Here is a 26,004-nt window from a genome sequence, read left to right on the forward strand (position 1 = left end):
TTTTTTAGGTTCGGGTTACAGAACCATAGGTAGTAGAAATTTCTGTACATCTCCCTTATCGTATTTCTCATAATTTTATCCTTTGGCTAACATCCAAGTGGTTCCGGACATAAATCTTCGAGTTATTAATGATGTTATTATTATGACTTTATTAGTAATACTAGTATGATTGTTATTTTAATAATAATAATATTTTTGCCGTACCATCACTTCTTTTTGCACATCTTCCCCCTACCAGGTCAATTCGTTGGGCCTGGCGTACGACTTCGAGTCCATCATGCACTACGCGCGCAACACGTTTTCAAAGAGCACGCACCTGGACACCATCCTGCCGCAGGAGAATGCCACCACAAGGCACCGGCCGGAGATCGGCCAGCGGGTGCGCCTGTCGCCCGGCGACATATCGCAGACCAACAGGCTCTACAAGTGCCCACGTAAGTACATACGCGAGATTCTCATTAGGGACCATTTCATTAGCAACTGTACTAAAAACTGTGGGTGAGAAAAAAGCGATGACTCCGGTACGTATTGCTGAGTCATCGCTTTTTCTTACTTTTCTGCGGAAATAGAGAAAGAAATATATAAATGGAAAAGACAGGGAGGTTAACCTAGAACTGATTTGCTATCCTGTACAATGGTGGGAAAATAGGGGTCGGAAAGGGGATAGAGAGTGAGGGAGCATGCACACACATGCAGGGAGTTCCGATTACAGTCGTTTGGTGAGACCGGTTGAACGTAGGAAGCGCAGGAGCGCCTTTCTTCTGCGACATAAAGTCCTGTCGGTAGCGCAGAATTTTTTCTTCTAAAAAAGTCTGGTTGTCCAGTTGATCTAGTCCATTGCAGAGTGGCTGCCTCTGCGAACGATACTCTGGGTATTCGCACAGAATATGCCAAAGTGTTTTGTCTCTGCCGCAACAGTCACATGATGCAGTGTTGGCCATTCCTTTGCGGAACGTGTACGCAGTCACTAATTTTTTAAAAGATATCTATAAAGGTAACAAGGTAATTATAAAGTGGGAAAAACAGGTATCCAAGCCTGCAGAGGTAAAACGGGGGCATAGGCAGGGGTGTCCCCTGTCACCGTTATTATTCATGATGTACCTACAAAAATTAGAGGCCAAATTAGAGAGAAGTGGACTGGGCTTCAAACTTCCTTTCGTCAAACAAGGAAAACTCATTGAACAGGCACTACCAGCATTGATGTACGCAGATGATATAGTGCTAATGGTCGACAACAAGGAAGAGTTGCAGAGATTGGTGGACATCTGGGGTAATGAGGGAGATAGGTTAGATTTCAGCATCAGTAAGGAAAAATCAGCAGTCATGATTGTAATGACAATGAAGGTAGTGAGCGTAGAATACAGGAGGTCACGCTAGAAATAAGAGATAAGCACAAATATCTGGGCGTATGGATAAGCGATGGGGCCGAGTGCCTAAGGTAACACGAAATATACGTGTCAACTAAAGGTAACAGGAATGAAGCGGTAATGAAAAACAGGGCACTGTGAAAGTATAATAGGTATGATGTGAGAGCAATATGGAAAGGGGTCATGGTTCCTGGTCTGACGTTCGGCGATGCGGTCTTGTGCATGAGATCAGAAGTTCAAGCAAGATTTGAAATTAAGCAACGTGGAATAGGTAGGCTTACCTTAAGAGCTCATGGGAATACACCAAATCAGGGAGTACAAGGTGATATGGGATGGACATCATTTGAGGGCAGGGAATCTAGCAGCAAGATAAAATTTGAGAAGCGATTGAGAGAACTGGGGGAGGAGCGTTGGGCTAGGACGGTATTCAGCTACTTGTACATGAGGAATGTCGATACAAAATGGAGGAAGCGAACCAGAAAATTGACTGGTAAATACTTAGAAAACAGCAGGGGGCCAAACCAAAAAGAATTATCGAATTATCGCTTAAGAAGAACGTGAAGGAAGCTGAGACCGATATGTGGAGAATTGGCATGATTAAGAAGTCCGCACTAGAGATCTATTGAACTTTTAAACAGGAAATCGCCAAGGAAAGGATGTATGATAATACCGGGGTAGTTCTCTACCGTTTGCGGCCAGGACGGGAGTTTTGCGAACCAAGACATATCGGGCCAAATAAGAAGTGGTAGACACGGTGTGCAGTGCGTGTGGAGAGGAAGAGGAAAGTGCCGAACACTTGATAATGTTCTGTAAAGGGCTTCACCCTATAGTTCAGGATGATGGCGCATAGTTTTCAAAGCACTGGGGTTTAGGGACAGGGAGGTCAAAATAGACTTTAAGCGGGTAGAATTAACTAGAAGGAGGCTATCTGATTGGTGGCTAAAGTCAAGGCACGAGTGAAAATTACACGCTTCACTGCAAAGTACAAATCCTCAACCTCAATATTTAAACGAAAAAAAAATAAATCTAGTTTTTGGTTCATTAGGTATTATGGCTTGGTGGCACTAGCCACCGCCTGATCTAAAGCGTACAGTCATATCCATCCATCCTTCCATCCGTGAAGTCAGGCTACACTAGGAACTGAAAATAGCTTTTAAACGAATGCTGTAAAGAAACTTTCGGGGTGTGCTCACGCTTACCGGTATGTTTCCGACACTCTCTGGGGCTTTGGCTATCATTTGACGCAAAGAAAAAAACGTTAATTGAAAAATTTCTTCTCAGTAATCATTTAATGCGTCGCGTCTGTGAACAGAGTGCCAAGGCAACGAGGATACAAGAAAGCTAACGCGCTGCACACGGGTCATCTGCTGTTCGCTCACAATGTCCTTACTGTTATCTGTCTTTACTACAATTTAGTGCAAAGCACGCAGTATATACGTAATGTTTTAGAGTACCCATGCGTTAGAGTTCACACATGAGTGCGTACGTTGCGAGTTCATGTGCAAGACTGGGGCCTATATAGAAAGAAAAGCTTGGTTTATTAGAAATCTGGCAGACAGGTCGGCCTACTGCAATAAAGTGGAGGTTCTCGCACATGGCCTCGTGGCGGGCGGTTAAAATTAGGTTGTTCTTAATAAGCTACTTTTAATCGAGAGATTCAGACTGGGACGCTATCGCAGCGAGTTTCGTAGGATAAGTTGTATCGTCTTATACCAAAATAACATTTAATCGTCAATATTATTTATTAAACTACACGTATTTTCGAAATGCCCTCATCATTAGTTTTTCTATTCTGTGACCAAGTTTATTTAACTCTGAGAGTTTTCTCGTTATATCTATTTATTCATTGACCATAGTGTTTGTGCTTACCGTTGTTGGTGAGTACGGCGTAATCCTGTGAAGCACGTGCATGGTCACAGTTTCCGTTCCAGGCCACAGTGGCTGCATACCAGTGAGAAAAATAAAACACTGAAAAGCTCGTTTGCTGAGATCGAGATGCTCGTTAAAATGAACAAAATTCATACTGTCATCAGTATAGGTCAGCAGAACTTGCGTAGCTTAATCATACTCACTTATGAATTATAATTCGAGCTTCAGACTCACTCAGACTCACATTCACGAAAGTTTTCCTGAGCCGGACTCAAACTCACTAAAACATTACTCACCCCGACACATTCGGACTCCGGCTCACGAAGCAATCTGAGTCTGAGTGAGTCGACTCAGGAGTCCGTTAGTTTGGAATTAGCTTCTTGGACCTTGGTGTCAGTGCTTTTTAACACCAATATCTCACGTATTTGGGGCGTTTGTTCAAGCCATTTGATATAGTACGCTAGAATACGAGTTCTCAGTGCTTGCAAACGACTCAGGTTATTTTTTATTTGGCAAAGATGGCAGCATAACTTCCTTGGAAGAGTTGGTGGTGGTAGTGGGGGGGGGGGAGCCAGGACACCCCCTACGTAATACATGCGCCTAGTCAAGAAATATTGAAATGGCGTATAACCGACGTGGAATACCGATAAGTAAACGTTAGTATAAACGTTAATTGAAATGAGGCGGATAGTACTGCTGAAGACGACTAAATAGGACCTTTGGTAGGCAAAAGAAAGTGGAACTCACTCAGACTCACTCAAACTATACATATCGACTCACTCGGACTCAGGCTCACCAAACTTTTTTATAGGCCAAACTCACTCGCACATACACCCACAAAGCTTTTCTTCAACGAGACTCGTTCGGACTCAGGCTCATGACAGTATTACTCACCCGGACTCTTTCACACTCAGACTAACGGCTCGATCTGAGTCCGACTGAGTACGAGTGAGCCAGCTCATGAGTGAGTTCGCTGAGCTACGCCCATGAACGTTTCTTCGAATACCTCTAGTGATGCTTTTTAAGCCCTGCACGCAGTCTTAGTTCTTGCAGATTGACTTTACCTTTGTAGTAGTGTTCAGGCTCGGTGCGTACATGATCGACGGAACGAACGATAAACTGTGAACGTTTTCGCCAAAATCCAACATAACCGTAGATATCGAACTTGTGGCTGTGTCTTCGCTAGACGTGCATATCTGAATTTACGGCTAACGTAAGCGCTGGTGATATCAGGTGACGCTACCGCGTGCGAGTCGAAGGCAACTGTACACCTTCGAAAGCGCGCCTCGCGAGGCGTATGCTTTTTTAGATTGTTCAAGTCAGCAATCGTCTCTATACCTTTTGGGTGGGGCTTCCTTTTAGGGCTGCTCTTACAGCGCAGGCGAGGTTCTGGGCACAATAGGGGCTGTTCATAAGGCCAGGGTCGCACCTCTGCAGAAATATTCACCATAGAGTCATTCTAGCTCATAACCATTTTTCGCACCTCTGGCGTGCGGGCCGTGCTGTAGCGTGCACGGATGAGACACATCCCGCTCTTTTAATTGCGCGTTATCGCCGCCTGGCAGCTGCGTTGGCGTTTGACTAATGAGGGACATTTGTTCCATCGTGTTCGAAACCTTATATTAGGAATGCTGTGCCCGCCACCTTCTCTGTTTTAGCTACGTTGAGTGGTGCGGATGGCACCGGTGAATCAGTGGGGCTTGTCACTTACTGGCCGAACAACCGCTCACGCGAGAATGCTGCAGGGAGAGGCGTAAGTCGATCGCGCGCCGCTTCGTCTGTATATTGGCAGATTGATGAACGCCCTTTCACATCGGCGAGAGGCCGGAGAGCCTGCCGCTCGACCACCGCGGAGTGTTGCCACGCGTACACAAAGCAGCCAGTGCTTCCGACTCAGTGCGTAGCAGCCGTTAAGGGAGATCAATGAACCCGATGCCCCGTCTATTCCCCGTGTCCACTATATATGACACGTCGTCCTCTGACTGGCTCCCGAGTATGTGCCGAATCGGTGCACGGGGCGTTTATCGCGAGCAATATTCAGACGGAGGTGATCGAGTCGGCGCTGGGGATGATGGCACACTTAAGCAGAATCCTTAACGAACCTAACACCAGGTGTGCCTGTCCGAATCGTTGGAGATGATGGCTTGGTACACTTTGTCACGAGAGGATGTGGCAGGTATTAGACGAGTGTGGCGCTAGCTTAGCTGGCCACGGTATCAAAAGCTTATTCAAAGCTTTGTTCAAGAAAGTACAATAATAATTAGCGCTTTTTCTTTCAAATTTTTAAATTCCTACACAAGCCGCTTAAAAACTATCCTGGTCATATTTAATAGCGTGGATGCGTACAAAAAAAAAACTGCCAGCAAAGCCTGACACAATGAAATATGTGGCGTTGAACGTCTCAGACATAAATGCACACAAGTTGTGCATCAAATGTTATATTTTATTGTAGACCTTGATGAGTTCAGGTTTCGTATGTGAGCAAAGGGGGATGGGGGGTGAGAGTGGATTTTAGCATGCTGAACGCTAACTGCAGACACTAACGAGTAGGGTCGCACTTAGACGCCAAAATTTCACTGGATTTCACCAACTACCGTGCATTTGTCCTTTAACAGTTAAAACTTCGCCCGCCAGTCGGACTCTGTCATGAACCAAGCGTTCGCATTTGATTGGAGCGTCTTGTTTAAGAGCGCTTAATAATTTCACATCAAAGGTGTATAATCTGCAAATGGACAATTATAGCCTAGTGGCATATATAGAGCGTTTCACTGTTTAGCAGTGAACAAATGGTGATATGACAATCGTCTTTCTCTCATTCACATTTTACGTGATTCGGTGTAGTTTATTGTCAATAAAGCATGTGTTGTAAAGCGTGAGTGTCACTATAGCAAGCAAAAAACAAGAAAATGGTGGTTGTACAAGCAACACAGGGCTTACATAAAATGCTGTCAAATGATAAGAGTCCGCCTTCACGTAAACTTTTGTTTAGTAAAAATGGCTATAAGATCATGCGCTAGCTCGATATCACATTACAGTGACAGAGTATGCCAGTATGAGTGGCCCTTTAAGTTACAAAATGTCTGTGGCATACAATAAACGTTAGGTTGTCAGTATATAGGCGCTTGTCTCCTCGTCTCTTTGTCTCTTGCGCTGGTTAATCTAGCCTCAACACCACAAACCACTGCTCATAGACAGAAAAGCTGAGCTTGAGTCATGTCACGCGTTGGGGCGAAGCAACACTGAAAGGCAAGCCTGTTGACGCTCACGTACACTACACACTTCAGATGTTGCTCACGATAAACTAATGCTGTATCGTCGGAGCTCTAGCGTACGCAGCGTGCAGCACCTGGTGGACGTATGGCTTAGCGTACACTAAACTAAAATTACCTCTTATCTGAGATAGAGTTACGATACCTGAATGTGACAACGCAACAATCAAACGTGACAATGACTGCATAAATAGCACCCATTTTTTTTTCTTAAAATAAACATTGTTGGATGTGGCGCCCTGTCAGTGTGAGTGTCCCTTTTTTGTGCACCGTCTTCTTTGCGCCTTTTTAATCAAATCTTGCAATACCGACACGCCCAGTTACGCACTCTAACGCGAAGACGGGCATCTTGCACAACTGTCAGTTTTGAGAGAAGTAGTTTTTATTGTTAGTTTGGTCAATGAGCCGCAGTAAAGACGCCCTAACTGTTATCGTGGTGCTGTGGTGGCCACAAATGCGCTTTATATATCGGGGAGCGAAATTCCCCAAGCCAAACGTGCACTGTGTTTAGCAGGACTGATCAAGGTTTTACAGAGACTCTGGAACGAACGGTCAGACTGATATGTGGGGTTGATTGATTGATTGATATATGGGGTTTAACGTCCCAAAACCACCATATGATTATGAGAGACGCCGTAGTGCAGGGCTCCGAAAATTTCGACCACCTGGGGTTCTTTAACGTACACTCAAATCTGAGCACACGGGCCTACAACATTTCTGCCTCCATCGGAAATGCAGCCGCCGCAGCCGGGGTTCGATTCCGTGACCTGCGGGTCAGCAGCCGAGTACCTTAGCCACTAGACCACCGCGGTGGGGCTGCTATGGGGGGTTTAACGTCCCAAAACCACCATATGATTATGAGCGACGCCGTAGTCGAGGGCTCTTCAAATGGCGACCACCTGGGGCTTTTTAACGTGCACCCAAATCTGAGCACACGGGCCGACAACGTTTTCGCCTCCATCGGAAATGCAGGACGGCCAGACTGCCATTTCAGCAGTACGAGATTTTGCTTTTGTCTCTCATACGAACTACTTATACATTGCGAAGACATCCCAGGATACAGCTACCAAAACCGTAAACCACGAATAAACTTAAGTGAATGAGCGCAACGAATCAGTAACGCAGGCACAAGCGTGAATAAACGCGAAAAATATGAGCAATAAATCAAGCGCATGTTTGTTGATATATATACAGGGTGTTCCTCATAACTTGAGCCGAAAATTTGAAAATGAAAGACACTTCAGTGGCGAATCGAACCAAACGCGTACTACTCACTCTAGGTAGGTACTCAGGCTATTTTCTATTTGTTTTTATTAGTTATAAGGGGCGCCTTGTAAATTTATATATATATATATATATATATATTTATATATATGTGTGTGTTTGTGTGTGTGTGGAAGCGCCCATAAATACCCTTTATTTTCCGCTTACGAGAGCGAGCATGCGCAGATGCGTGCCCAATTTCGCAGTAAACGCGAAGCCCTTTCCCCTCGCCCCTTTTCCTGCGCTGCAAGTGCTGCAGCACGTGACAGCTGCAGCAGCCGGCGACGCGGATCGAGTGAGGCCTGTCGTCTAATGAGCGATCGAAGCGCCGGAGCAGAAGCAGCGCGTGATTCGGTGCCGGCAAACACGGCTCGGAAACTCGCTATGCAAATGCGTCGAGCACCGCTCGTCACGCGTGCCGCGATATCGATCCTGTGTTAAGGAGTCACTCTGTAGCAAGCAAGCGTGATGCGATCAAGGATCAACTTAGACATATTCCGCCGTCCCGTGTCTTTCTTCCTTGTTTTGTCTTCCTCCGTAGCCATGTCTCCGCGACTCCTTCCCTAGTTTTCCCTTCGTGTTCACCCTTTTCCGCCTCATTGCACGAATCTTTCGTTGTTCGTCCACATTATTTTGTTTATTTTCTCCAGTTTTTGGGTAGTGAGGTATTTGTTGCATGGACGATAAGATTAAAGACCAATTATTTGCGTGCTGCTCCACAAAGCGAACAACAACGTGTGCATATTCGTCGGCTTGCGTGACAAGTATACCTTCAAAGACTGCTTTTCTATAATTACTGGCTGGCCTCAGGCTTTTGAAAACCACGCTGTGTTTTTACTTATACTTGGTTTCGCAATATGTTACGCAGACTTTTAAAAACTACGCTGTGTTTCTACATGTACTTTGTTTCGCAATATTTTACACACACACACACACACACACGCACGCACACACACACACACACACACACACACACACACACACACACACACACACACACACACACACACACACACACACACACACACACACACACACACACACACACACACACACACACACACACACGTGCGCGCAAATTATTTCGGCTATTTTGAATGAATATGCCACTCAAGTTGCCCTTGCAAGCTTTTTACTATTCATTTCGGGCACACAGTTATCTATCATGGGAATTGAATGTGAAGCACTCTTTTCTTTCGTAATTATAGAATAATAGAAGCCCGCTGCTTCGAAGCGTACTGCTACTTCGTGCTTAGCGCCGATTTGTGTCTGATTTTGTTCTGTTTTCTTCAGGAAATTGTAAATAGACTGCATGAAATCGCATCATGCTAATTCTTGCTGCGATGGTTTATAGAAGCTCCTAGTAGTACTTATAGGTTAGAATTTTCGGGGATGTAACCATTCGTCAGCGTAAAATAAGGACCAAAAACGTAGTTGCGGGATACTAGGTAAACGCGCTGCGGAGGATAAGAACTATCTGTCTTGCAATATTGGGCGGACGTGTCGGCCGGTATTCACTTCTTTCTTAATATCAGGGGAGGACGCGCCGTCTAAGCTCACAGTTCGGGCTTAGAATCAGCTGGCATGATGGTACATATTAATTAGAAGTATAGGAAATGCGGCTCATTTATGGGCGCAATGTTTATGTGATATGAATGGTCTGCAAGAGCATATATATATATATATATATATATATATATATATATATATATATATATATATATATATATATATATATATATATATATATATATATATATATATATATATATAAGTTCTCTTTACTATCTCAATACGCAAGACATTCTTCTCGCAACACGTGCAGTACTGACTCACTGAAACGAGTTTAATATAACGCTAGGCGATGCGCCTACATTCGTTTCCAACGTCTTCACCTCATGTGATGTTAGCGTAATTTTGACTCGACCACTTACATCAGAGCCAACGTTACCTTTCGAGGCCAGTTTCTTAGTGGCATAATGAGTTTACCTGGAATGGTTGCGCGTACCGGTCGTTATACTCAACGTTTTCCTGTTGCATTTAAATCAGTTAGCGCTGTACGTGAACTACAGAGCTGGCGAAACTGCTACGGAAGCAAAGCGACCGAACATTGTGCAACGCTTATCTTGGCCGATTAGTGTTCACAGAGACTGGTGAGCACATGTGCCACTAGTCGACACCCTACAGTTTATGCCGAAGAAGCAAACGGCAGGCCATACAAGTCCGAGCCTTTCTGACCCAAAAAACACAGCGCAAGAACCAACCCCGATTTGACGCGGAACTCGTGTCACAGTGTCATTGTTCCTGACGTTGAGCTTCACTAGCTTAGTGTTGAATTCCAATGGTAGATGATGATCAAGTTTTTCTGCTCTGAGTGGAGCTATGACATTCCAACGACGAATTTGAAGTGTGAATTGCGTGCTGCAATGGCATATTGAAAGCAACCGCAAATCACGGATTGGTCCGTGAAGCAAGAATTCTTGCTCCACCAAATATGGCAGATTTCACCGGAAGTTCAAGTGACGTATTGAACGGTGCGCCCACCGTTCATCCAATCAGCGATGAATGTCGGGAAAACGCATAGCACTCCCTCGCATCTTCTCGTGCTCCCTCGCTAGATTTCCGCTCAACAACAGCTCCCGTCGAGACGCGCGCGTTCCAGTCGCAGATGTGGCCAGAGCTATCTCGATCGGATCTGCGCGCTCCATTCGGAATCCGGCCCAGCGCTCGCGATCTGCCATTGGGATTCAACATTATCATGGCTACCTTACAACTGGCTAATTGGGCATGCAGGGAGTAGTGTCAGTCAGGATATATATTTTCAACGCGATAGTGTTTAAAAGTTCGTGTCGTAGAAAAATCACCGCCGGCGTCGCCCCGTTGGTTGTGAGCGAAAAATCAAGTTACCGAGATAGCCGCGGGAGGCCGCTACTTGTTCACCAGTGTGCGCGCGATCACGCTGAAAAAGCCGCGCATTCGAAGAAAAAATAAAGTGCTCAAGATGATGAGGCCCGGTAGTTTTTTCGCCCTGCCAGCCCTCCCTGCTTAGCTTCAAGCGCTTTCGTCAGGACGAGAGAAGAGATAATACAACTGCAGCATGCCACAAACCTTTGTAACTCCACTCGCACATGACGGATTCTTAAAATTTTGGGGGTGTTCAATTAGTGAGGCAATAACCTCTTCTAGTGAGTTCATTCCATGGTTACTTAGTGTTTAAGGGCCCCTCTGACGCATTTTGTTTGACAGGTGTCACGACGAAAACAAGCCCATTCGGCGATAATAGCGTGCGCTGATCCAATCTACTGTGTGCGTGTTTGTGTGCGTGCGTGTGTATGTAATAAAACATATGAATAAGTATTCACTTAGCTCTCTATGGGTGCACTAGGGGCCGTATTTTGCTATCACATTCAACTCTTAACAGCGAAGCTTAAGGGTTCCCCTACTTTTAATTTTGGACTGTATTTTTCCCCTTTATTCTCTTCCATGGCTATCTCCAAAAATATAGTTCGCCTAAATCGCAATAACATATCACGTCCTTCAATTCACTGTATGCACTGAAATTACGTAGTTGTCGAGAAAAATATTGCCTAAAATGAGAGGCGTCATACAAAGTCCTGAAAAGTTTTTCAAAGTCAGCTTCTTACATGTCCAGTGTCAATATTCTTTGATTCCAGCTGTACCAGTGATATTCCACAGCTTATCTCGTGTGGTGCTTGTAGATGGCAATGCTAGAGTCTTGACCACTGGGCAGCACATCCTGGCGAAATGTAAACATTTCTAAATCATATGAGAGAGCGTCGTATCATCTGGTAAACAGACGTAAAAAGGGAAATCTTTCCGCGAAGGCTTCATCAACTTTCGGGATACTGGTATAAAAAACACCTGCAGAACAACATGTACCGTCGACATGGGGCATTGCACATATCCTTTAGCGTAGCCCAGTGCTACAAAAAAGAACTCGCTATGTCGATGCCGTCCAATGCTGATTCAGACATTGAATTAGTTTGCACATTTGGTCAAAATTTTGTGTGAACTATGCGTCGTGTGCTAAACAGCTTGGCTAGTCTTCCACAATCGCATAAATCAATGTCTCGCAAATTCTTTTGTAAAAGTGCAGAAGTTATAATCTGAAGCCGATAAAAAATAAACTTCGCTTCCCTTTAAGGTATCTAATGTCAATAGTATGAGCATAGGTCAAGAAGCTCTCTCCTGAGCTGACTCCCTCAGACTCAGATCGAGCCGCGAGCATAAATCTGAGAGAGCTCAATGAGAAAAAAACTGCTTCGAGTCCGAGTGAGTCTGGTTTTAAAATGTTTCGGTGAGTTTGACTGAGCTCCAATTGCAAAATAAATTTCACGAGTAACTCCCAGTGAGCGCCACAATTTTCGTGACCTATGGTTGAGAGGCAGAGTTAAAAATATTTCTGTTCTCGAGCTGACAAACCGCGTAGTAATTCAATTCAACATCAACACGTATTTAGAAAATGATGGCCTTTAATAAATGATCCATCAAATGTGTTGTCAAATGTGCTGGAAGTCTAGTAGAGTGCTTCATTAGCCATGCTCAATTTCTTAGCGAGTTTCAGCAATTTTGAGCATATCTATCAATCAATCTATCTATCTATCTATCTATCTATCTATCTATCTATCTATCTATCTATCTATCTATCTATCTATCTATCTATCTAATGTGCCCCGCCGCGGTGGTATTGTGGCTAAGGTACTGGTCGCGGAATCAAATCCCGGCTGCGGCGGCTGCATTTCCGATGGAGGCGGAAATGTTGTAGGCCCGTGTGCTCAAGTTTGGGTGGACGTTAAAGAACCCCAGGTGGTCGAAATTTCCGGAGTCCTCCACTACGGCGTCTCTCATAGTCATATGGTGGTTTTGGGACGTTAAACCCCACATATCAATCAATCCTATCTATCTATCTATCTATCTATCTATCTATCTATCTATCTATCTATCTATCTATCTATCTATCTATCTATCTATCTATCTATCTATCTATCTATCTATTTATCTATCTATCTATTGAGCCGCATTGGTATGACATAACATGACAGTATGATGAGCATAAGTGCCTAGTCATAACATGAAAATAATGGCATGTAAGTCATTAATGTCATAATTTACATTTTATAGTCTTGCTTCTGTTGTGGTGGTTTCGTTCACATGATATTGCAAAACTGGTATGGTATGACTTGGCTGCATGGTGAATCTAAGTGACAGACCCTAACGTGGTAATCATGACATGCATGTCATGTAAGTCAAGACTACGTGCCACGCTCATGATGTGCGTGTGGCCGTTTCGCTAGCTTCACATATATCAAATTTGGTATTACGTGATGTGATTGGACGACAAAGTTATATGACTAGTGCAAACATGATAATCATGAGATGCGTGTCATGTAAGAACATGACCGCATGCCACGCTCATGATACACTCGCGGTCGTTTCACTTGCTTCACAAATGCCAAATTTGATATTACGGGAGGTGAATGGATGACGAAAGTATATGACCGGTGCAAATATGATAATCATAAGATGCGTGTCGTTTAAGAATATGACAACATACCATGGTCATGATGCAATCGAGGCCGTTTAGCTAGCTTCACATATACCATATTTGGTAATACGTGACCTGAATAGACGGCGAAGGGAAATGACACATCCAAACATGATAATCTTGACATGGAATTCTCGTATTGCATAATTTACGTCCCTGTCTTGACGTTGTGTCGATTTTAATGTGACATATCAACATTCCTCATTTGTGCTTCGCTTGTCATCGATTCCCACTGTACGCGGAATTTGCCATTATGTTTTTTTTTTGTCGTTATAGAACGTTTATTTCCGCAGGCGATCGGAAGCGTCAGCTGTCGCTGTAAGGCACAGTCGCGTGAACACGACCGAGTGTTTACTAAGCTGCGATCTCCCACTCTTTCTTATCCCTTGGCAGTCAAGCACAAAAAAAAATCACGAACATTTCTACTGTCTTGGAGTAATCACCAAGAAGCCAAACATCTATTTGTGTAATTGTAGTGCCAAGGCACCTAGCCACAGGTAAACGTCTTAATGCGCACCTCCTGAGTTTCATACACTGATATATAAGCCTGGAATACGCTCCTCAGCAGTGTAATTTGGAATACGTCACCACATGCTAATAATGGCGGTGTCACATGTCACAATTTACTGATATGCGCGAAGTTTCTGCTCGGCGACACCGTTTGCTCTTGGAAGATTATAAGCGGTATAAGCGAAATGCTCGAAATGGCCCGTTTCGTGCGTACTTTCTAGCTGCGTCGTTATACCTACGTCATCTGCGAAAAAAGAAAGAAAACGACAATAAAGATGGAAGTAAAACGACGTGAATGGTGCACGATATAATAGCCTGGAGCTGCGCGTTGAATTACGGCGTATGGCGCGCACCATGAATTAACTCTGCCGAGCTAACACCACGCGCTCTGGCACGTAATCGGCCCTTCGGCGTTTCCTTCGATCACGCACTCTGCTTCTCGACCGTTACAAGTTTAGGTAGTCGCGCCTTATATGTGGCCGGCTGTATACAAGGAAAAGGCGGCTGGAGGGCCACGCCGCTCAGCTGTTATGCGTGCGTATACACGCCGCCCACGCGCACACACAAAGACACAAACACGCGCGCACACATGCGCACGCCCGTGCTCGGCTCAGCTCCTCTCGAGCTTCATTAGACGCCGCGGTGCTTTGCGCTCCTCATTAAACAGCTGGCGAGAAAATGAAAGCCAGTCAAAAAACGAAGAGGAGAAAGACGGCGTGAGGTTGCGCGAGGTACCGAGACCCGCCACTGGAGAGGAGCGGAATGGTCGCACGGGCGTGATTTAATTGCCCGTTATTATCGGTTGCACCCTTCACTCTCGTGCCTCTTTCTCTCTCTCTCTCGCGTTGCGCCATCTATGCTGTTCATCCCTCCAACATTGGTTTTCTTTTCATCTTTATCGCGAAGCGCGCCTTTTCTCCATCGCATCATAATTTGCTGCGCCATTTTGCTGCCTGATTTTCCTGCTCTTAGGGTTGCTTCGTGACATCGACCTCGCGACCACCGTTTAACACCTTGGGAGCAAGACGGAGTGCGAGAGAACGGTCCGCTATAAAGGCACCGTGTCTACGGACGTTGATGAATTTTCGCGTCCCGCTTTTGCGTATATATTGATATACAGCGGTGCGCAGAACGGATAGAGGTGTAAAAGAGTGGGAGGGAAACTGTGTTCCTTAACTTGCCTGTGGCCTGGAGCGTGGCAGAAGCGTTTCATTGTATCTGAGTTTGTAGTGTTTTTTACTTTTTCTATACTTACGAGTCGTGCAGGCGGCAACCATGAGCCGTGACTCTGTTTCGCTCTGTTGTTCGAATATTAAGGGAGCTTTACAGGGAAGTGCAGAGACACGCCTCGGCGGGGGTGTGTGCACGGGCACCGGAGGTGTGTGGCATCCGGGATACTCCATCGCGTACCATTGAGCGTCGCGCACAATCTAGGAGAGAATTCTGTGAAAAGGTATTCCGAGAATGTATCTCCGGTAATTGCCAGGTTTGTGCTAAGCGCTGCCGGTAGCAATTAATTTTACCAAAAGCGAATGTTTGGTGGTCTTCTTATTTTCAGTTTTTGGTATGCACCTATTGGTTCGCGGAAGTTTCTTCTCAATACTCTGCAAAAAAAAGAAAGGAATAAGATACGCAACTACCGAGCACTTAACGTGCCCGTTGATATAGTTTAATCAGTTGCTATGCCTAAAGAAGGGAAGGCTTTACTGGGGTTTTGTGAAATTGTAGTTTTGAAAAAACGAAAGAAAATGACTGAATAAATAAATAAATAAATACAGAAAGAAAGAAAGAAAGAAAGAAAGGAAGAAAGAAAGAAAGAAAGAAAGAAAGAAAGAAGGAAAGAAAGACAAAAACGAAATTTTGGAGCCGAAGGCTGGTCGGTTACGGGTAGTGATGTGAACTCTGACAGGAAGGCGAAACTGCATTCGGTGATTCGCGCTAGCTCCTCTACACAGAGAGTTTACTGTGCAGCCCCTTCAGCCGATAATATAAAGTGAAACTTCCTATAGTGCTCAATCCAGCACCTCCAAGCGTGGGTGGGAGCACTTCAAGGTTGAAAATAACTGCCGATTCCATCCGCACGTTCCCCTGCGTTGTTTTTCTTGCAACGTTCTTTCGATTCCCTGCATACCACTTTGAAATATGGTCCTATGCTGCTGGAAAATAACTGTAGGGATGTGGACTGTTCGATCAAGGGTAGTTGCTCCGGCCATGGCGTCAAAGTTTAAAGCTTTTGTTCAACAAAAGCACCGCTCGCCATTTTCTTCTCAACTTCGCCACAAACAGCCAACTCTTCAAGGACCACTACGACTCCATATCAATTTAAAACAGTGATAATATTACCTACTAAAACGTTTATGACCTGGTTAGTCGAGCCTCAATACACATGCATTAAAAGCTCCTGTCTACTGAGCATCAGAGGTGCTTAGGTGGGATGCGTATGCACTACGATGTGTCATGCAGTATAAGTTTATTTATTTTATTTATTTATACAATGCTGCTGACTTTTATGCGAAGTCGTAGGCAGGATTTGGTAGATATATATACATTTGATATTACATTTTACAACGGTAGAAAACAACAGTAATGACTCACAACAAAAAGAACGCGTCGAAAAAAAAAAGTCTAGAAGAGTTCTAACGTAAAAACTTCGAAAAGATGAGTCAATGTAACACGTTTTGCTCCTTTTGTACAGAATAAACAAGGTTTGCCTAAAAAAGACACAAACTACTGATACAGCAAAGCAATTAGGGAAAACGAACAAAATGACTAATTGTCACAATGAGAAAAAAGTAACAAGTTTGCACAAAGTAACATACAAACGAGCCAACACTTAATATAGCAAAGCAGTGCAGCTCATACACGCTGAAGAATTTAGATGCAGTGCCAATAATAATAATAATAATAATAATAATAATAAATTAAAGGATGGAAGGCAGATTCGCTATCGCATTCATGTATGAAGAAATAGTTGTGGATGATGCAGCTTATCAGGCAGTTCATTCCAAGTACGCACTGTTCAAGGAAGAATGATTTTTGCAAAGTTGTGCTACATGAAAATTCTTTAACATCCTTGCAAAGGTGCGACCGTGTTGTTCGTCATTTTGATGGTTGAATATATTTGCCTCCATCAATTTTTAGGTTATTGTGATAGATCTGATAAAATATTTTTAGTCTTTCACAGGCGCGTCTGCGCTCTAAGCTTTCAAGTTGGAACATTCCAGGAGAACTGAAAGGGACGTGCCTCTACTGTAAGCGTTATACATTACCCAACAGATTTTCTTTGTACGTATTCCAATTCTTGAATATTTGCTATTGTGTAGGGGTGCCATACAGCAGACTCGTATTCCAGAATGGGCCGCACGTACGTTTCGTACGCCAACATTTTAATTTCCCTAGTAGTAGTGCCAATGCTTCTTCGTAAGTACCCGAGTGTTTTCATTGCCTTTTTTTGCGTGTATTCTAAGTGTTCGTTCCACCTTAAATCGGAGGTAATCATAACACCCAGGTATTTATAGCTGGGAACGAGAGATATATTGTTAGTGTTAATGGGGTACTTAAGAGGCAAGGGTCATTTATTACATGTAATTTTCATTGCGACCGTTTTTTAATAATGTTCATTTGCCACGTGAAACACCAAGAGTGTATTGCATCCAGGGGTTTGTTTAGGGTTATCTGGCTATTACGGTGATTGATGACAAAGTAAAAGATGCCGTAATCCACAAAAAGTCTTATTTAAACGGGTATGCCACAGAGTATAACATTAATATATACCGAAAACAGAAATGGGTCAAGGGTGGAGCTTTCCGGTATCCCGTAGTTGACAGGTGTTAGAGTGGAGCTTACGGCTTCTAAAAAAAACACTTCGGTACCATGGGAAAGGTATGCCCGAATCCATGCTAGTTGAGAATCATTTTTGAGGATTGGTTTTATTTTTATAAGCACCTTCTGATGTAAAACGCGATCGAATGCTTTTTTCAAAATCAAACAATATCAACTCGATTTGACTATGGTTACCTTAGGCGCCAGCGAGGTCATGATTTGTCTCGAGCAGTTGTGTTGTAGTACAGAGCCCTTTCTGGAAACCACGCTGCCGCAGGTCGATGATGTTATTAGCCTGAAGGAATGCCGAAGTGCGTTTAAATATGTTGTGTTCTAGTAATTTTGCACATGCACAAAAACAAGGAAATAGGGCTGTACGATGATACTAGCGACCTACTTTCGGACAAAAGTATTCGAATAATTTTTGCATATTTCCATTCACTCGGGACTCTGCCACTAGACAATGATTTGGAACATGTAAATGTTAAAATTTTGCTGCACCATTCCGCATATCGAACAAGAAACGCCTTGGGTATCACATCAGTGGAAGTGCCATGATAACGCACTTTGTGAACTGCGTCGAAATATTCTTTGAATTCTGTATATCACGAGACCGCATGACACAAAAGCGGCAAGATTTAGTATGACTGATTACACAGTGTTTCGTCATATTACTGTGTGAATATTTATACGTACATGTTCTTATACTGGCTGCAATATTGAACCTATGTACCACCGTTTCATAAAAACACAGTATACTTTCTTTTGTACCATATTTGCATGAATTATGATTAACGAGCAGTCCTTTGTGTACGCGCTACATATATTTGATCACAGAGGCATCACTGGTAATAAAACAACGTATTCACAACTCTACGTGCAGAAAGAAAAATGGTTTTTTTTTACTCCTTGATGTACTAGAGGCATTGCGCAAGTCCCATGGCAGTTTTGTTAGATTTCTGGCAGGATTCCTACCATAATAATCATTCGCGATCTCATAAGAATACTCGCACGATGGGCTCGGTAAATTCTATGCTGACAAAACACTAGCTTGGTCTTGTTAGCGATATATCATTGACATATTTGCACAACACTAGATAAATGAGGCTAGATGAAAGACACAACAGACAACTGCCTTGTGTACTCTCATCTGTCCTCGTTCCTTTCACTCTGTGCAAGTATTTCGGAGTTGTACCTTTTTAAAACTCTTTCTGTAGGTATTTCTGGGTTCTGGGAAATAGAGCCCTGCTAGTTTCTGTATATAGTGCTACACGTGATTCAACAAGCTGCTGTCTGCGAATGGCTCGTGGTGTGGAAGTTGGGAACTACGAGTGTAATCTCGCAGTTGCTACCTTTCCTCTCACGTGGCAGTGGCTACTACTATCTACTCATCTTCACGATTACCATCAGCCTTACCTTATTTCACCTTTATACTGCCGTCTACTTACATGTAGTCCAAAGTAGTATCGTTCACACACAAATTCAATATTTATTGACGAGAAGCGTAAACTACGTGGAGGAGAGTGCCTTGACCTCCCCGCCGCCAAACTTTCCAGGGAAGGTATTGATAATTATGTTTTATGTTGTCACCTCTTTCACGAAAAAATGTTTTAGTAGTTTGAAACTACTAATAACTCGGTATACTTTATGAAAGACGCATAAAAGAGCAGCAATTACGTGAGATTGGTCTTAAAAAACACAACACCACAGTCGAAAAAGCTAATTCTAGGCTAATAGACGTATTAGTCGACTCACTTGGACACGGATTGAGCTGTGAGTCTGAGTATGAGAGATTACAGATGAGTTGTATATCAGTGAGCTTGAGTTCGAGCGAGTCCGGGTGAATAAATTTTTTGTGAGTGTGAGTCGGAGAGATTCCGGCTGGAAAAAAATGCGCAGATCCTACGTAGAGTGGGAATCGATGATGTGTGAAGCACAAATGAGGAACGATGATATGTCTCTTTCAAATCAGCACATTGTTACAAGGTGCATGGTCGTAGCACAGAACTAAAAAGATGATGCGCACTCAGGTTTCTAGATAAGATCCAAGTATGTTGTTTATAGTCGCGTAACGACAGTACCACTAACGTTTGAAATACGAGCCCTAGCAGTGGTAGGCATGCAAATTATGGCGTATATGATTTCCATGTCGTGATTGTCAGTTTTATGTCTGGTGTTTGTGTTACCTTCCTATGCCTGGTGTGTAACCTACCTTCCACGTCCATTCACATCACGTAATACCCAATTTGGTATATGTGAAGCTACATGTTACATGAGCGTAACATTTAGTCATGTTTTACATGACACGCATATCATGATTATGATGTTTGGACGTGTCATTTACCTTCGTCGTCTGTTCGTGTCACGTAATACCAAATTTTTATAGTTGAAGCTAGCTAAACGACCGTGAGCGCATCATGAGCGTGGCACGTAGTGATGTTGTTAGACGACATGCATGTTGTGATTTTGCTGTTTGCACCAGTCACATACCTTCGTCATCCATTCACGCCATGTAAGACCAAATTTGGTATACGTGAAGCCAGTGAAACGACCTCGAGCGCACCATGATCGTAAGGCGTTAGTCATGACTAACATCACACAAATTGTGGTCTATCTTTAAACTGAATAGCTAGCTTGAAATAATTGAGGTCTACACGTGCATAAGGGTGTGATAGAAAAAAAAACTGTATTACATGCTCACGTACAAAAGAGCACGCGTCTTTTTTGAACAAGTTCAATGTTCAGACTGCCCCACACAACCAAATTCTCTCTGTGGAGAGAAGACAGCGCACTCTTTCCTGTCTGGGTTCGAACTCTATGGTAAGTCTGAGTCTTCTCTGTCAACGGTTCTGTTTTCGTTCGCAGATTCTAGTTTTGAGAGAAAACATCTTTTGTGAATTGTTTAGTTGTCTGAATTTTGCACTTCTCCTAGTTTATTACACCCTCCCCCTGAAAATAAGCTTTGATCATTTTACATGTGTCTGCAAAGGGTAAAGGAGTTGTACCGGACGTCGCAGAGTGATTCCAGTGGACAATTTATGGCGCATGAACGCACTGCTCCGTCACAGCCTTTGAAAACTTCAATGCCTCTTCCTGTTTTCCACATATGTGGCTTGGTATGGTCTTCATGTGCAATCACAATGTCATCTCCTGTGAGGAAATCGTACTGTCTTGACGGTATTAGGTTTGCTGAGCGCAACTGTAGCAGGTATACCTTTTGCCATCGGTTCCAAAAGGCGTTGGCAAGTGATCGTCGGTACTTCCAGCGCCGGTTAATGTCAGCTGCTGCAGAAGTGGGAACAGCACTTGACATGGAAGCAGGGAAACTAAGCAGTCTCTTTCCTGTTACCAGATGGGATGGTGTCAGCACTGACGCCTTCCCTGGCTCCTCTACGACATAAGTAATTGGGTGCACGCATATCGCTGCCTCCACGTCCACCAATACTGTAGTGAACTCCTGAAAAGACAGGCTTTGACGCTCAAGAACTTTTCGAAAGGATAGCTTCACGGACCATTCGCTCCCACCAAGCTCCACACCAAGCTGCCTTTTCTCTTATGAACTTCCACGTGATGCGCTGAGAGCCGCAGTAGTCTTGAACGTAACCACTGCGGCTAATTTTTCATAGGCATTGAATTTCTTTCGATGTCTTCTTGAACATCAAAGTGTTATCGCTGTACATTGTCTGCGGCAGACCCTTGCACGCCATGAAGCGTCGAAATGCCAACAGGAAACATTCAGTTGAGAGGCTTCAAACTAACTCCAAGTGCACTGCTCTCATTGTTGCGCACGTGAAAAAGGCGATGTAACTCTTTGCGTTTCATGTTTTACTTTAGGTGAAAAGACGAACGGCGAAGTTGATGCCCACTACTAGAAAAGGTTCGCCACGGTTCACTCTGTCACTTGCAAGGGAATCTGTAAGAGCGGTCATTGGTTTGAGTCGGTTCTTTGCACAACCAGGGCATCGTGATACCACTTTTTTCATTAGCGGCCGACAGTATGAAATCTAGTAACATTGACACAGTTCAAGCGTAGTGCAGAGAGCGCCTCCGTGAAGAGTTCGAAGATGAGCTGCGACCACTGTCTATCTAGTTAAGACATGACCTTTAGACAGAAGGATTGGGTGCTTCATGTCTTCGGATACTTTCAAAAGTTGAAGACGCCCTTTCATGCGCAGCAATCCTTGTGCGTCAAGGAAAGGCTTAAATTGTGCAATTGATGAATTAGCCATCACGCTCTCTCCCCGAGAAAGTATTCTAATCTCAAGCTCGCAGTATTTGCCTTGAGCAAGTAGAGTACAGTGGTCGCTGGCCTCTTGGATTTCATGTGCTGTGAGCTATACTTGGGCTACTTTGCTCGTGCTGTTGGTAGTTTCTTACAAATCTCAGGACCTACGCAGTCACTCTGAGGAGACGTTAGTAACTGCTGAATTTTTTGCTTGCAGCAAAGGAGTCACTTTGGTTATACCTGTATGCAGCTGAACTGCCTTCTTCCTCTTTTCGTTGTCTGTTTCATGGCTCTGAAACGCATCAAATTTCTTTGGTGGCCAGAATTAAGAATTCGGTTGCACGAAATTTGGGCCTTTCCACCCAAGCGTGTTATCTTCGAGATACTCAGCACGCATCCCTCGTGTCAGGCAGTCAGCGGGATTATCGGTACCTGGGCAATGGCTCCAATTTTCTTGCCTGCTTAAACTCTGTTTCATTCACCCTATTTTCGACAAACGGCTTGCATATCTTGGCCATGCCTCTTACCCAACAGAGTGCGATTATTGAATCTGTCCAAAAATGCACTGCAATAGTTTGATCTAGGACACTATGAAGGTAATTAGCCATTCGTACTCCAATAGGGCAGTCATCAATTCTAACCGGGAAGAGACATCGATTTCAGTGGGGCCACTCGGGACTTCGCGAAAATGAGGTTTGAGTTCCCCATTTCGCCGTCATTTTGCGTCGGTAGGTACGCGTAGGCACCGTAAGTTTTCGGGCTTGCATCACAAAAGATGTGTAGCTGACGGTTAGCCTCGCAATCTCTCAGCATGCAACGGAAGAAAGAAAGCTGTTTCAAGTTATCAAGATCTGAGCACCAGCTTTTACACTCTAGCTCATCCACAGTTGCTCATCCCAGCGAACTCCTCTCTCCCAAAGGCGCTGAAAGAGCACTTTAGCTCGTACCACAATATGCGCTACCAGTCCCAAAGGGTCATAGATTCTCGCTGATACCTGTAGGACCACACGTTTTTGCTGACTCCACTTCATGCTGTGATCAAAACGTGCGTGGCTGATATGGGAATCTCGTCTGTAGTAGGTGTCCACAAAAGTCCCATTACTTTTAGCGCTCGTTCAATGCGCTGCTTTGTTGGCCACACAATGCCATCTCAACTTTTTCTGGACTGGATGACCACTTTCTAGGGCGGGTTGCAGCATCGGTCATTATCTTGTTAGCTTCTAAAGCTATCTTCAATGCCTCATTCTCACTAGTTGCTTCAGTTACCAAGTCGTCCACGTAGAAAGTCTTTGAGCAAGCACGCTGTTTCTTGAAGACCGTCACCCTGGCTTTCCAAGTGGCGAAGAAAAACAGAGTTTTGCAGATACGGGTTGGCTGTAGTGCCAAACGGTACCCTTTGCAGTCTACATTCCTCTATATTTGGAAGGGTGTCAAGACCGCGAGGTACTTCGCTGTACCAAAGGAATCTTGAAGCATTCCTATCTTCAGACCGCACTCTGATTTGGAGGAAGGCTTTCTTGATGTCAGCCACGAGAGCAACCAGGTGTAGGCGAAAACGCAGCAGAATGTGTACAATGTCGCTAATAAGCTTTGGCCCTTTTTCCAAATGTTCCTTTAGTGACGACTGTTCTGGTGCACGAGAAGAAGCGTCAAATACTGAAGTTTCTTTGTCTTTGAGTTCGGATGACTAGCTGGTGAGGCATATAGTATAAGTGCTAGGTGCTACTTCATTGTTTAAACTTTCGGCATGCCTTTCGTTCATGTAGCTTGTGACGGCCGTGTAATATTCTTCCACAAGCTCTTTGCTGCGGCACAACCTCTTTGTTCAACTTCTCAGCCGCTTCATAGCCATTTCTCGGTTATCTGCCAAATTGCTGGAAGTTTCTTTTTGACACCTCATGTGACACCTCATAGCGGTCACCTCTTCCCTCCACGCTGCTCAGAGTATATTTGTCGCAGTCGTGCCTTACGTTGTCTTCATTGGTGATTCCAATCAAAATGCTTCTTCAAAAAATGCTTCAAAATGCTGCTTCAAAAAAATTTGTAGTATAGTTTCCGCTTTAGAATCGCTTCCAAGACCAATCTTTAGAACGCAAATATTTGTCGCCATGATCAGAGAGCTGTTGAGGCTGAACGGCCCCTGGAATGTCCAACCAAACTTTTCTCGACTGCTGCTAAACCGTTTGTCTGCACAGTGGGGGACCTTCCCTGACAACAACATCCACAAATGATCGGCTCCAATCAACAGGCCAATTCCTGTAACTGCTGGCATTCCTAGATAAATGAGCTTGTCAGCAATACGTCCACCGCAAATGTCGATTTCTTTCACGAAGATATGGTCAACTGGAACAGATGCCACGTCTTTGCATATGAATGAAACCTCTACGGCTTCAATGGTTGTTCCACTGTCGCTGTATTGACTCCGCAAGCGTAGTTCAACGATTAGGAATGTTTGCAATTTCACCGCCGTCGTTCCGAAGGTGGAGAGGTGGAAGTCTTTGTGTCCGAAAACACGCAGGTTAAGCGTTTTAGAGACATCTGTTCTAATAAATGTCTTCTGACTTCCGCTGTTTAAAACACCACGGATATATCCGTATTAGTTCCCGCCCACGGTCCAAGTGCGGAAAGTTTGCCGAGCGACTTTGTTTACTTTTTTTTTCAGTGGCCGCGTGCACATTAGTAGCGGTAACTTCGTTCATGGCTTCTTGTAGAAGATCATTCTTTGCTTTCTACTAGCCTTGGTGGCACACGTGAGATACATGGCGTTTGCCGCATTAATATGCAGTTTACTTTTCTTTTGCATTCTGTTAAGTGATGCCCCCATTACGTAAATCGAAAGCAATGCCCGGCCCGTGCTGATTTGTTCGTCTTTTCTTTCGGCGGGAGGGAAGCCTTAGAGGATTTTGTCTCGTGTTTCGTGGACACGCAGAAGAAACTCCTCCTCGCCTGCACCGGTTGCGTGCTAAGTAAAGCGGCGCTTGGCACGCGGTTTAGTTTACTTTTTCCTCCGCTCTGTTCGGCTTTGCTCTCCTTTATGGCACGGCCGCTTTCTGCGCATCGTTCTCTGCTTTCTGTCAGAATGAGAAGAAATTTTAGAATGTCTGTTATCCAGTTGTCTACCCCTGACGCTGATAATGCATCGGAAAGTTCTTGCGATTGACTCGACGACGTTGTGCTGTGGAGTTGGCGTAGTTCTTTGTGAAACTCCACAACCATTTCTTTAGGCAGTTCGCGAGGATGAAGTCACTTAACATTGCCGAATAAGACGACGAGTTTATGCCTAATCCCTTAAGGCCACGAATGTGCGCCTGTACGTGATCGCACAAGCACCGGAGTCCTCGTTCGTCCTTCCTTGGGGTTACGCTGAAAAGAACTCTTAAGTTTTCCATGAGTTTTGTTGAATTCATTCTTTTTCGGCAAATCTTCTCTGCAATTTTTCAATGGCGTCCTCGTAGCAAGCGTCCGTCACCTGCGACCCTTTTATCGCTGTCATAGCTTGTTCCGTGAGCAGTGATCTTAGGTATTGAAACTTGTCGGTCTTTGAGAGCCCTTCGTTGTTGTGCACTGCTTGACGGTAGCATTCTCAGAAGGCCTGCCATGCGAAAAGCTCACCATTGAACGGTTCTAAACGCAGCTTCGGTAGTTCGACACCATGATGGTGAGTCTGGAAGGGCAGCGGATGAGGTGTTGCTATGCTGTTCGGGTTGATGGCACTCGCTTGCACTAACGCAATCTTAGCTTTGAGGAGGTCGATGGTTTGGTTGGCCCTGTCGTTGTACTAGATGCTTTCTTCATACTCTTCCTGAAATGCGTTCTCTGGAAGAAGGTTTCCATTTATTCGTTGACTTTTCCTAGATAACCGTTATTCACCTCCAGCCGTTGCAGAATAGCACCGAGCTGTTCAACCAACACTGGCGCTTTCGAGTGCCAATGCCGCCTCGTTGATGATGACGCTGTTCTGTCGTCGTCGGGAGCGTCGCTTCATTTTGACCTTTTCCATCGCCTTTGTCTTTGTCCCTACTAGCGACCTTTATGGACCTCTTTACTTTAGTACTTTCTCCTGGGTTTCGGCACTATTATGTGGTCTGTCTTCAATTTGATTAGCTAGTTCGA

General features: G+C 44.3%; 1 protein-coding gene across 1 annotated transcript in view; it reads left to right on the top strand.

Annotated features, from left to right (window-relative positions):
• Window positions 1-26,004, top strand: part of tok (tolloid-like protein 1 tolkin) — a 746,482-nt gene that overhangs the window by 477,396 nt on the left and 243,082 nt on the right. The window contains exon 6 of the mRNA XM_075880185.1: window positions 239-434. Within this exon, the coding sequence (XP_075736300.1) occupies window positions 239-434 (196 nt within the window). The remainder of the gene's footprint in view (window positions 1-238; window positions 435-26,004) is intronic.

This window comes from Rhipicephalus microplus, chromosome X (genome assembly GCF_043290135.1).
Source record: "Rhipicephalus microplus isolate Deutch F79 chromosome X, USDA_Rmic, whole genome shotgun sequence".
In the NCBI taxonomy this organism is placed as follows: Eukaryota; Metazoa; Arthropoda; class Arachnida; order Ixodida; family Ixodidae; genus Rhipicephalus; species Rhipicephalus microplus.